Genomic DNA, 13,878 nt, shown 5'->3' on the forward strand with positions numbered 1-13,878 from the left:
AAAATTTATCCCTTGATTGACAAAAAGGGCAGCCAGTCATATACCTGTAGCATGCCTCACCACACATACACATACGATATATACATATGTATGTATGTATGTATGTATGTATGTTTGTATGTACCATATTTTCCGCACTAAAAGGCGCACCTAAAAGCCTTCCATTTTCTTCAAAGCTCACAGCGTGCCTTACAATCCAATGCGCCTTGTGTATGGTCATTACGGTAATATGTCGACCCCAAAATGGCTCCTTGCTCGAGACATGCTTACAAGAGCAGCGGCAAGAGAGTTCAACGCTCACGAGTCAATGTTATAACTTGCTGTTGGTTAAGTGAAATGTGTCGCTGCTTTATTAAATCAGTTTTACTGACATCTGATCGTTCTGTTGGCCCTCCCTCGAGCGTAGCGCCATTTAGTGGATGCATTGTAGATTGCGTCTTATCATAAGCGGTGCGCCCAATGTATGAAAAAAAATTACACAATAGGCCATTCATTGAAGCTGCGCCTCATAATCCAGTGCGCCTTTTAGTGTGGAAAATACGGTATTTATTTATTTATTTATTTATTATGCTGTTTGGCTGAAATAATTGCGACACCTGCACAATCTCATAAGAGCCAGCCGTATGTGCAACTCGGCCTTCACAAGGAGAATACAGCTGCTTAAATTGAGTTATTGAAATGAAAATGTGTTTGGATTTGTCGTAGTTTAAAAGTGCACTTGAGCTTATGAGAGGCGTCTTGCATGGCATGACAGACGGCTCACCTGCGACCAATCATGACCACAAGCACCATAGAAATTGGATGGATGGATGTTTTTTGATTTATTTGACTTCACTGGGGTACCTTATGAGCGATATGCAGTAAAGCGGCGCCTTGAGATTAGGGGTTATTATATTGTCGGTCTATTGGTGATGCTACTCACTCGCCCGTTACAGTTCTACATGTAACTGCGGTGACACGAGACTAGCGCTTCGACTTTTGAAGTCGGCAAAAAGTTTTGTTTTGTTTTTTTCAAATCTTATTACATGCGCAAAGTAGCACTTCACCGTGGCTGTGTTGACACTTGACAGCCAAGTGAACTATTTGATATTTTATGGGCTCACCTCAATCATTCAGCAACACGCCTCGAAACAAAATGTTTAGTAAGCGCACGCACGTAGCGTAGGGTGGCTTTGCTGCTTTCCCCCTCGACCAATGCCTACCACCTTGCTCTCTCCACCCACTTGCCTGACTCCCCCTTGAAGAGAAGTCCTCCTTAAGCAGAAGAATGCGGTGGTTCCTTGAGCAGGGGTGGCGGGTGGAGAGGGGTGGTGCGGGGGTGGCGTGCATGTCCCCTCATGCCCACTCCAGGGTTCTCACGACGTCCCACCTTGTTTTTAGTCCTAATTAGTGGCTGCTTGCCTTTTGGAGACAGATGTTGAGAATCCTGCACAAAGATTTTGCACTTCAAACACGAAGGGTGGAAAGTAGAAAGCGTTTCCGCTGTCCTGCCCCTCCGCTGGAACTATCGTTTCGCACTCCTCGCCTCTGATACTTCACATATGTCGAGAAATGAATCATGGGAGGAGCAGATGACTTTTGAAGCGGGATATCAGAATTTTGTTAACGTAACTTGGAGTAAAACGTAGGTGTGTGTGTGTGTGTGTGTGTGTGTGTGTGTGTGTGTGTGTGTGTGTGTGTAAATCTATATTGTTTGAACCATATTTTCCGCACTAAAAGGCGCACCTAAAGGCCTTCCATTATCTTAAAAGCTCACAGCGCGCCTTAAAATCCAATGCGCCTTGTGTCTAGTCATTATGGTAATATGTCAACCCCAAAATGGCTCCTTGCTTGAGACATGCTTACAATGCAGAGTTCAAACTTAAGGCGATCAGTTTCGCAGTTGAACACGGAAATAGAGCAGCGGCAAGAGAGTAAATAAGTTTTACTGACATCTGATGGTCGCTATATAAATCAGGGTCTAGTGTCGTGTAGTGTTCTGTTGGCATTTCCTTGAGCGTAGCTCCATCTAGTGGATGCATTGTAGATTGCGTCGTATAACGTGGTGCGTCCAATATCTGAAAAAAAATACAAAATAGGCCATTCATTGAAGGTAATACTCATAATCCAGTGTGCCTATTAGTGTGGAAAATACGGTAATGCGTAATCACGTATTCCTAACAGCTTTCATTTCTTGGCTTGCTGTCCTTTGAGAGTTACCAACACCCAATCGGGTATTGTCTGCCCCTGATGTGATTTCACAGGTCTAACAGAGGCAGATCGTGACCTGTGTGTACGGGAATAAGTGGAAGCTGAGAACAGAATGGGAAATTAAAGCTCTCATCTCCCACCCCTTTAAGTTAAAAAAAACAGTTGTTGCTGTTGGAAACTATTGCGCTGTACGCTAACTATGTAATTGTGCTCACTTAAACACAACAATGCCTTATCTGATTAGGATGAGTTACGTGTGAAATGTGCATGAATGTTGGACCTACCGTTACACCTCCGGTGTGCCAATTTTACGGAACGCAGTGTGAAAGGGGCTAAATGCAGCCAGCTAAAAACATGCTTTAGCTTGTACTGTGGATTGGGGCTGGGCATGTTTTGATTGATCAAATTGTGCGCAACTATCTCAGACACACATAGCAGCCGACACAACACAAAATAGGCAACATGCGGTGAGTTAAAAATTAAAAAAATAAAAATATGTAACCCTGTGAGCGGCCCAGCGGTCGACTGGTTAGCGTGACGGCCTCACAGTGCAGAGGTGCAGGGTGCGATTCCGGCTCCGGCCATCCTGTGTGGAGTTTGTATGTCCTCATTGTGCCTGTGTGGGTTTTCTCCGTGTACTCCGGTTTCCTCCCACATTCCAAAAAAAATGCACGGCAGGTTAATTGAACACACTAAATTGTCCCTAAATGCCAGTGTGAATGCGGATGGTTGTTTATGTGTGCCCTGGGATTGGCTGGTAACCGGTTCAGGGTGTCCCACGCCTACTGACCGAAGACAGCTGGGATAGCCTCCAGCGCACCCGCGGACACACCTCTCATTCAATCAAGCCGTCGAGGCTTGTACTCGAAACCTTCTTTTTTTTTTTGGCCCTTGAATCGTGATGTGTCATCGTCACAAGGTTGGATTTTCACTGCAGAGCTCAATGCCGATGTTCCGATGTATGACCTGCTGGAGCCTATTCCAGATGACTTCGGGCATTAGGTGGGGTACACTCTCAACCGGTTGCCAGTCAATTGCAGGGCACAACAACCATTCACACACACAATCGCACCGAGGGACAATTTGGAGTGTTCAATCGACTTGCCGTGCATGTTTTTGGATTGTGGGAGGAAACCGGAGAAAACCCACACAGGCACGGGGAGAACATGCAAACTCCACATATTGAGGCCGAACACACCTGCTCTGCTAACAAACAAAATGAAACTAAATAACAAAAGTCCAAACAAAATAAAAGCGAGCTGGAATGGAAAAAAAAAAAATCAAAACAGTCCCGGGACTGTATAATGGATGATCAACATGATAATCAATTGGGAGCAAATCTTGGATCCATTGCAGCAACAGTAGCTGAGTCATCGTTAATTGACTCCCGAACGGAGTCGGGTGCCACCCAGAAACAATTTTTAAAAAATTCCAGTGGGATTTTCCTTATCAGTGGAGCATTCGCTGTGACTCACCGCACATTCGCATGAACACACGCCACCTTTCGGACTACACCTTCTTACTCACACACACACACAAACACACTTGCGTTGACATGAGCGCTTCGTGGTAAACTCTCAACAGGTGGAAGTGCTTATCCTGGTAATAACATTTTGTTACGGTCTCTAAATGAGACTGGTGGACACCAAGTGGGCACATACTACACACACACACACACACACACACACACACACACACACACACACACACACACACACACACACACGCGCGCAGCGCGCACTTCAAACCTACTTTGCAGCATAATAGGCTGTGACAGAATTTGATTCCCATCAATCAAACTAAATCGCATCCTTAATTTATATATTTTCAATGTCTGAGTTATAAATGACTCAACAGTAGCATTTATTGCACAAAAATACCCAGTACTATGAATACATACATACATACATACATACATACATACATACATACATACATACATACATACATACATACATACATACATACATACATACATACATATGACTTCACTGGGGTACCTTATGAGCGATATGCAGTAAAGCGGCGCCTTGAGATTAGGGGTTATTATATTGTCGGTCTATTGGTGATGCTACTCACTCGCCCGTTACAGTTCTACATGTAACTGCGGTGACACGAGACTATCGCTTCAACTTTTGAAGTCGGCTAAAAGTTTTGTTTTGCTTTTTCAAATCTTATTACATGCGCAAAGTAGCACTTCACCGTGGCTGTGTTGACACTTGACAGCCAAGTGAACTATTTGATATTTTATGGGCTCACCTCAATCATTCAGCAACACGCCTCGAAACAAAATGTTTAGTAAGCGCACGCACGTAGCGTAGGGTGGCTTTGCTGAGCTGTGCCCGGTGTTTTGTCGAGTCCTGTCTGTTCATTAGGCAGGTGGTGACAGTGGAGCCGTGCGCTTTGTTACCGGCAAACATCTTCGTGGTAATTACCGTTCATCATCAGCGCCTGACTGGAGGCGACGAGCAAAAAGAGATATTCGGGCCTTTTATAGGCAGGAACCACGCGCTCCTTTTGAGGCGCGTCCGCTCGTGACGCCGCCGCCAATGGAAGCGGTCGTTTTGACACACCTCTCATTCAATCAAGCCGTCGAGGCTTGTACTCGAAACCTTCTTTTTTTTTTTGGCCCTTGAATCGTGATGTGTCATCGTCACAAGGTTGGATTTTCACTGCAGAGCTCAATGCCGATGTTCCGATGTATGACCTGCTGGAGCCTATTCCAGATGACTTCGGGCATTAGGTGGGGTACACTCTCAACCGGTTGCCAGTCAATTGCAGGGCACAACAACCATTCACACACACAATCGCACCGAGGGACAATTTGGAGTGTTCAATCGACTTGCCGTGCATGTTTTTGGATTGTGGGAGGAAACCGGAGAAAACCCACACAGGCACGGGGAGAACATGCAAACTCCACATATTGAGGCCGAACACACCTGCTCTGCTAACAAACAAAATGAAACTAAATAACAAAAGTCCAAACAAAATAAAAGCGAGCTGGAATGGAAAAAAAAAAAATCAAAACTTAGTTTCACCTCCATGACTCATCAAGTATCGCGACTGTATAATTGATGATCAACATGATAATCAATTGGGAGCAAATCTTGGATCCATTGCAGCAACAGTAGCTGAGTCATCGTTAATTGACTCCCGAACGGAGTCGGGTGCCACCCAGAAACAATTTTTAAAAAATTCCAGTGGGATTTTCCTTATCAGTGGAGCATTCGCTGTGACTCACCGCACATTCGCATGAACACACGCCACCTTTCGGACTACACCTTCTTACTCACACACACACACAAACACACTTGCGTTGACATGAGCGCTTCGTGGTAAACTCTCAACAGGTGGAAGTGCTTATCCTGGTAATAACATTTTGTTACGGTCTCTAAATGAGACTGGTGGACACCAAGTGGGCACATACTACACACACACACACACACACACACACACACACACACACACACACACACACACACACACACACGCAGCGCCGACGAACCCACTGCACTCCGGGACGCGCAGTCGAATGTGCGTGACTGCATTTGCTCCGTATGCCGTCGAGTTCGCACGATTGTGTGCGCTGTCGATGTCGGTTGTTTTTGAAGCAGGCCGCTCGCTTGGCTTCAAGTGATGCTTGAGCTTAATGCGCCGCCGCCGCTTTGTTTGTGCGCCTTGGTCTCAACACGGCTCTCTGGTTAGCTTTAAAGCGACTTTGCTTTGAAGCAACAAACACTCGGCGAGCCAGAAGTTCGCCGGGCGCTTTGGGGAGGTGCGGACAGCAGACACGGATTTTCTCTCAACTGATGACATGGGGATTGACTGGTGATTACGTTCGAAACACGCTACCGTACGTGAGAGTGAAGTGGCGTTTCTGAAGTGGGGGGACGCGCACGCTGCATGATGAGGGGGGAAAAATGGCTCTTGTAGTGTATGACCTACTCGAGATGAAGAAATAGAAGAAGCTACGCTATCCCTTAGCTTATATGGATCTTTTATGTACATTTTAGTTGCAAACGCTTGTCAATTTTTATCATGGTGATGACTTGGGAGACATGCCAGACAAACGTAGCAGCTCAATTTCGCAGACAGGCACACAAATTCTCGACTCAAAAACGGACAAATCTTCATTTTCATGTCGGGAAAGTAGCCTCGACTTTAGAGCAGGTGAAATTAGGTCTAAGTTGTGGCGCTGGTGGTTTCTCGGTAAATTTATGTGGATTTGATTCAGGTACAGGCAGACGACCAATCATGAGTGGAAGGTGGTCTCCAAGTGCCCACTTTGCCGCAACCAACTTTACATCATCTGCAAGTGGAAATCTTGCAGTTCCTGATCAACGTATTCCAGTGAGTCGCTTCCTCCATGTTGACAGCGTGCGTCTCCCGCACTGAATTTAAAGTGAATGAGAGAAGCAGCTTCAATTGGCCGGGAATCAAGTCGGTTGTGTTCACCCCCACAATGGCGCAAACACTCTTTTCTAACTACGCCCGTCGACGAAAAGACCACAAGAATGAAAACTCCACCAACGCGCACAGTTCAACTGCACTTTGCGCTACACTTGCGCTTTGCACAAAAATAAGGTCCATTGAGTTTCTTCTCAACGTCGCTGCTTTTCAAAGCAGATTGAGGAGTTTCTTTAATCGCGATCAAATGTTTTCATACCGTGTCATCCGTTCGTCCAACTGTGCAACGGTAACAATGCGTAATCCCCCGCGTAGTTACGTGGAGCCGATCAAAAACAGAAAGGTGAGGCACGAGGCTAACAGGAATGTGGCAACGCTTCTTCACCTTGGGCGTGCTGCCGTCGCGCATGCACACTTTGCCGCGCGACAGAACGCAAACAGGCAGCCGCATGCTGAAAACCGCTTCCTCGTGTTTGCTTGTCGGACAAATAACGGCTGCAATTACTCAACGCTGCTGACGGGCAATCTCGTAGCGACGTGTGCAAATGCGCAAAGCGATCGATTCTTGCCAAATGTGTTACAATAACAACGCTGAAAGTAACGAGCTGCGGAGAAGTTCAAGCTTTTGGAGTTGAGTTTAGCTTTCATTCTGTGTTAAAGGACGGGGGGGAAAAAAACAGCAATACTTTGAAGAATAACATGTCGCGAGGAAGCATTTTGAACTCATCAGACTTTTGCAACCAATTTGGATACCACCTCTCGATTCACTCGTTGCCGCACCGTCGCGGCCTCCAACGAGCGCAGCCGGCAGCCAGCCCGACGCATCCTGCATCCCGCAGTCGGAATCTGCTCCCGGCATGTCGCGTTTGATCTCCGTCTGGGGCGAGTTTATAGACGCCTCCGTCTCGGTAAGCCAATTAAAAGTGGCCAGATGTTTGTCTGCGACTGCGGTCCACTCCGAGGAGTGATTGCATCCTTCCAGTCGACGCGTGTTGTCAAGCCGTGCGTCAGAGAGTCCGACAGCGGTGCATCCGGTTTCGCGCTCGTTTGTTCCGTGACCCCGCTCCGTTTTTCATTCAAGACATTCATAAATGGCAGGAAGTTTTCACACTGATATGAACAGAAAGGTAATCAATCCATTGCAGCTCCTAAATTATGCGAATTATTTTATGGCCACAGTTTTATTCGCGGTGCTTATTCATAATAATAAGGCCTGCACGCTACTCCATTCATTGTACTTTTTTTTTCTTTCTATAGGTTGTTTTTTTTTTTTTTTTGCAGCCAGCAGTACCTTTAAGTTATTCTGAGGTCTAATTAAGTCTAGAATGTTTTTTTTTGTTGTTTGTTTTTGTTGTTTTTTTTTGCAGCCAACAGTAATCTTTAAGTTATTCTGAAGTCTAATTAAATCTAGAATGTTTTTTTTTTTTTGTTGGTTTTTTTTGTTGGTTATTTTTTTGCAGCCAACAGTAACCTTAAAAAACAACCAAAAAAAAAACAGCACAACTACAGCGCCGGCAATGGTGAAACAAAGTTATGTTCACACTTCCATGCTGTGACGGTTCGCATTTACGTGGCCAGAGACAAATTTTCTACAAAAAAAAAATAATAAATTGTTGCGCACAACCTGAAATTCATTCCAATACGTATTCATGTCAAACCGCTCCATGGTGCAAAAAAAAAAAAAAAAAAAAAAAAGATTGAGGGTCGCTTGACTGGGCTGAAAGTGCATCGGTGACCACATGGTTTCATCAAATTGGAACTCGACTTTCATCGCGTGAGCGCCGACGACAAATATCTTTGTCGTCGACACCTAACACCCTCACAAACTGCCGAGGGAAACACCAATCCTAAAATCATCTCCTCCTTCCTGTCATCGCTTCTTTCTTCCTCTTGGCACCCCACCCCACCATCCCGCCCACTTTCACCTCCACAAGCCACACCCTCACAAAATCTGCGCAACCGACAATCGCCGACGCTCGTTGAGTCAGATGTCATAATTGCAGAAAAGGAGCGAGACGCACCCTAGTTGCAAATGTGTGAAAAGTGACGGGAGCCGCCCAGAAAATGACTCGGCTTCCATGTTGCAATTGCTGAATGCTGGGAAGATCGTAAAAAAGAGCCTGACGACTGACATGAAATGAGAAAGCATAATTCCACACATTTTCCGATGACGCTAATTACATTTTTTTTTTTTTAGCACATATTAGACTTTGCTCCGATTGCCAAATGCCATTTCCAGGAGAACTTTCTCCGTCTTTACCGTTCGCGCCACTGCGGGGGGTTCTAATGACGTCGATGCGATGCACCGGAAGGATCTGTGAGCGAAAGCGTTGGGACGAGGCAGCCATTTTGCATTCGCGCAAGAGCAAGACGGCAAAAGAAACGGTGCGACTTGGGGAGACGTGTACGGATTTGGGAAAGCGCCAGAACTATTGCGTGTCTTGAGCAGTCTGACGATTTGCATAAAGAGAAAGCGTGTCATGGCGTCAGTGAGTCATTCGGAACGTTTATGCACTTGAGGCCACAGAGTTTGGAATTGCGCAACGCTAAACGATAGCCTAAAGGTGTCTTTTTCTGATGTGGGACTTGACGGTGTGGTCTTAAGCGGCCTAAGCATGCCAAGGGGTGCAGAAAGAAGGAAGACGCAAGGCTTTGATGAGAAAACAAAAAAAAATAATAAAAAATCACAGCAGTAATTGAGTCGAGCTCACGTCACAATCTAATCATGTGTGTCAGAGAGGCCAAAATCTCACACCGTTATTGATCAAGTCATATCAAAATGAACAGCCATTTTCCATCCGGCAATCGGCGCCTCACAACCTTTGACTCACCAAAAAAAAGTGATCATACAATATTAGGGCGAGAGAGAAACAAGGTCCGTTTTCTTTTCGCAGGCATTTTTTTTCTCTCTCTCTCTCTCTCTCTCTCTCTCTCTCTCTCTCTCTCTCTCTCTCTCTCTCTCTCTGTCTCTCTCTCTCTCTCTCTCTCGCAATATTTAACTCATTCAATGCCGAGGACGTTTTTTTTCTTTTTTTTCAAGAATGCAGACATTCAATCCCAGGTATAGTCAAACCTCGGTTTTCGAACGTCTCTGTTCTCAACCAAAAATTTCGAGTTTTTTTATGCCTCGGATTATGACCGAAAATCGGGTTCTCGACCAAACTGAGCGCACTTGAATGCGCCACTTGACTCCTCTCGCCTTCCTTACACGAGGAAGTGACGCTTGCTCGGGTGGCGTTCCATTGTGAGCAGTCGTGTTCAAGAAAGATTTTTTTTTTTTAAAAAGAGCGTGGTTTCGGTTTTCGAACAAATCGGTTTCCGAACAGCTTTCTGGAACTGATTATGGTCGAAAACCGAGGTATGACTGTACTTCTTTATGTATTTAAAAAAAAAAATTCACGTGGTAGGCGAAAGAAGCCACTGAAAGTTGGCTGGCACTGAATGAGCGAAGCGGTTGGAAAGCCCATTTTTCCTGATATGCAAAACAGCGTCACACCTTCATTAAGACACTTAACTTGATTTGAGGTGTTTTGACTTGAACAAAACGTTCCCGGCGAGCCTTTGTGGGGGCGGATGAGCGCTTTGGCTTGACATCCTGACAGAACGCTTGCGGAGCAAGCGCAGGCAGCGTCCTGATTTCGTGCTACCTGTTTTACGTCTGATGCTTTTCAACTTTGTGCCAAGGGATCACTTCACATCTCAGGAGAGATGAAAAGAAAAAAAAAAAAATGCCGCAAAGGATGAAGTCCCGTGCGATTTGCATACAGAGCGCTGGTGTCTGATGAACGGATCGCTTCTGCCCTCAACTGAACTCACATGTCTGAGGAGAATGTTGTCATCTTCTCGTTTCTGCACACCGGCCCAAGTTCTAATCTGGTCTTGTTTGCTTTAACCCCTCCCCATCCCCCCAACAACAACAACAACGCTTGAGCTTTTCTTTTTTTTTTCTTCCTCCCCACCCGTTGTGTTACAACCATAATGCCGCTGCGAGCGCACCATCAAACGGTAGCAACGTGGAGGCAATTACGACCGCGACAGTAGGTCAGTCGGGCTTCTTTCAAGTGGAAGCGGGCTGGAGACTTTTTTTTTTTTTTTTTTTTTTTTTATGATTACAGACTTTGCCATGTGTTTAAGTGTTTGTGATTCTGGGGTTGAATCTGCCCCTGAAAAACTCCAGTTACACACTGCGACTGGAAACCTGCTGCCAGGACTGCTAAAGCCATTACACTGGTGTTTACAAAAAAAAAAAAAAAAAGGCTTCCAGACGCACGTATGTGCCGATCACAATTTCTGAGATGTTTATTCAAAAGGCCCGTCTGTGTGCGTTACTTTCTGTGAGCATGACACAATTTATGGACGTTTTCCATTCTGTTGGTTTATTGGCTTGAAGCATTGTCTCTGATGCTTCATATTTCTGACCAGTTTGATGAGTGATCGCAGCACAAAATATACCCCAAGGCCATGTTTACCGTGAAGAAGCATCCAGTTTAAAAAAAAAAAAAGTTTTCTTTTTTTTTTTTTCTGCCGGTTTTGAAAAGTTGCTCGCCATGGTGAAGTCATTGCCAGCACTATTTACAGTGAACTACAACAATACCCGCTTTTACCAACGGAATATTGTATTGCTCTCTACTGTCACCAGAAAAAATTTAAAAAAAAAAAAAAACTTAGTCTCTGCCTTTGTCAGTTCTTCAGTAATCAGCAGAACACCGGTTTCTGACCCAAAAGCGGAGAACACGTGTCAAGCAGAACGATATTTACAGTAGAGAGCAATATTCCCTTTGAGCAATGGCGCACTTCTCTCAGCGCACCACGGTGACAGCTGGCGCGCACCACGCACGCACCATTTCGACACCCCATTCCTTCATTTCCACGCCACTTTAATCTCCAAACAGGACGCCAGAATCTTCCCACTGCCGTTACAGTTTCACTCGTGCGGCCGAGGGGGCGCGCTCAGTTATTCTACGATAGTTTGATGCAGACATTGACAACACATTCACTCACGCTCGCCACAGACGAGAGGCGACGTGGGAACCGTTCCATTCAGGAAGTCCAAATATGGACATGGTTTATGAGCCCCCTTGCATGAGGCTCTTTTGGAATTTTTCTGTCTAATTAAATGACATGTTTTCCGTTATTTTTGAGTGGACAATGTGTGAGCACAGTTTCACAGGCTGGCTTCATTAATTATGCTTAAAAATAACCTGTGGTAGAAAGAGAGAGAGAGAGAGAGAGAGAGAGAGAGAGAGCGAGAGAGAGAGAGAGAGAGAGAGCCTTCACCATTTAAACAGGAGCGACAACATAATGTGACTTTTTATGCATGCTTTTATAAGTTTGTGTGGTAGTCCTACAGAGCTTAAGATATTTCAGATATCATCACCGCCTTCTCTACAGGTGGTATCATTGCTTCTCCTTCTTGGACTGAGGCTAGTTTTGACACTGATGTGACACAACATTATTGACTTTGGCGCTTTGGCTCAGGAGAGTTTTTTCCTTTGCTTTAGTTTTTTTAGATTTCCATTTCAAACAGGCGAATCAAATTCATACCAGGATCTCATTCAACCTTTCACCCAGCATTCAATTACTCATCATGATGAGGATATATGCAAGCTCGGGCAACTTTTTTTTCCCCCCTCATATAGTGTACACTCGTATCTGACTTTCGGATCTTCCACTTTGACTCCACGTTACTTTAACCTTGGTAAAAGTGTTTTGTCAAATGAATGGCTGGAAGGATTTCAAGCTTGAACCCCTCTGTTGTGTTCTCCAGGTGGTGCTGGATCACATGAGAAGGAAATGCAAGTGTCACGGGACATCTGGAAGCTGCCAGCTGAAAACCTGCTGGCAGGTCACTCCCGAGTTCCGGGTGGTGGGCTCCATCCTAAAAGAGCGCTTCCACATCGCCACTCTCATCAAAGCCGACAACCGCAACACCGGCCAGCTGGATCACTCGCACCACAACAACAACAACAACCACAACCATCACAACAACCACTACCATCACCACCACCACCACCACCACCATCACCACCACCGCGCGCACCGCAGGAGGCCCGGCATCAACGACCTGGTCTACTTTGAAAAATCGCCCGATTTCTGCGAGAGGGACCTGAGCTCGGACTCGGCGGGAACGCAGGGTCGCATCTGCAACAAGACCAGCCCGGGCATGGACAACTGCGAAAGTCTGTGCTGCGGCCGAGGCCACAACATCCTGCAGCAGACGCGCAACGAGCGCTGCAACTGCAAGTTTCACTGGTGCTGCTACGTGGTGTGCGAAGAGTGCCGGATAACAGAGTGGGTCAGCGTGTGCAAATGAAGACGCGACGGGGGCGGGGGCGAAACAATGAAAGAGAGATAAAAATAAAAAAAAAACAACTTTCAAAGACGCTGATCGGAAACGAGAAAGGGGCCGAGACTGTCGTGTATGCACCCCACTCCCTCTCACCGCCGGCTCCACCGAGGAGCAGAAATGTGTGAAGAGTGCCAAGCGCTTCCGTCGGCAGAACAAATCGATTTCCATGTCGGAATTGAGTGTGTCCATGCACTGTATGCCTGACGCTGTCACGACTGTGCGAGCGTACGTGTGTTTGCATTACTTACGATACAATCAGGTATCTGAAAGCAATAAAAGCAACAACAACAAAAAATGACACACACACCAAAAAAAAAAAAAAAAAGAAAATTGCACCGCACGAGAGATAAAATCGTAGGATTGTTCTATGAAATGTATGCTTCACAGGCAGTATTGACAACATTGACACAATGTTACATAATAGTTCTGCTATTGGCATCATGCACATGCAGGAGCAAACAGACGGGAAGGTGTTGGCGCACGCCCGGAGCACAAAGATGCCGGGTCCCGTTTAAGGGCACTTCAATCATCAGTGTCACGTTTTTGTGTGTTTATGGATTAGACTTGGATTTTGGTCATTCTAGGAACACGTAACACAATGTTATGCATCTCACCTAAAGCAAAAAAGATGACTGCCAAGCAAAAGAGACCAAAGCAGACTGGATGACTTGTCCAACAGGACCGGAAAGAGGAGTTTTAATCATATGAGATTAGCCAGGCTGACAGACTGCAATTTAAAGTCGCTGTCAAGTGACAAGAAATTTAACTTGAGCAACCATGACAAATTTGAAAGATAAAAAATAAAAATAACACCAAGTATGTAAAATGAGGCTTCACATGTTTGAAAAACGAGCCCTGCGCTCCGCTCTCAAGCGCGTGTCCGCTGAACGTGCTGAAATGTCAATCAAATGTCTCGCATGTTTCTTATGATC

The 13,878-nt window shown here is 45.6% G+C and overlaps 1 protein-coding gene across 1 annotated transcript in view; it reads left to right on the forward strand.

Annotated features, from left to right (window-relative positions):
• Positions 1-13,569, forward strand: part of wnt10a (wingless-type MMTV integration site family, member 10a) — a 49,627-nt gene extending 36,058 nt beyond the window's left edge. Inside the window, exon 4 of the mRNA XM_019880838.1 lies at positions 12,365-13,569. Within this exon, the coding sequence (XP_019736397.1) occupies positions 12,365-12,910 (546 nt within the window). The 3' untranslated portion in view covers positions 12,911-13,569. The remainder of the gene's footprint in view (positions 1-12,364) is intronic.
• Positions 13,570-13,878: the final 309 nt, after the last annotated feature.

This window comes from Hippocampus comes, unplaced genomic scaffold, assembly GCF_001891065.2.
Source record: "Hippocampus comes isolate QL1 unplaced genomic scaffold, H_comes_QL1_v1.1 scaffold214, whole genome shotgun sequence".
NCBI lineage: Eukaryota > Metazoa > Chordata > Actinopteri > Syngnathiformes > Syngnathidae > Hippocampus > Hippocampus comes.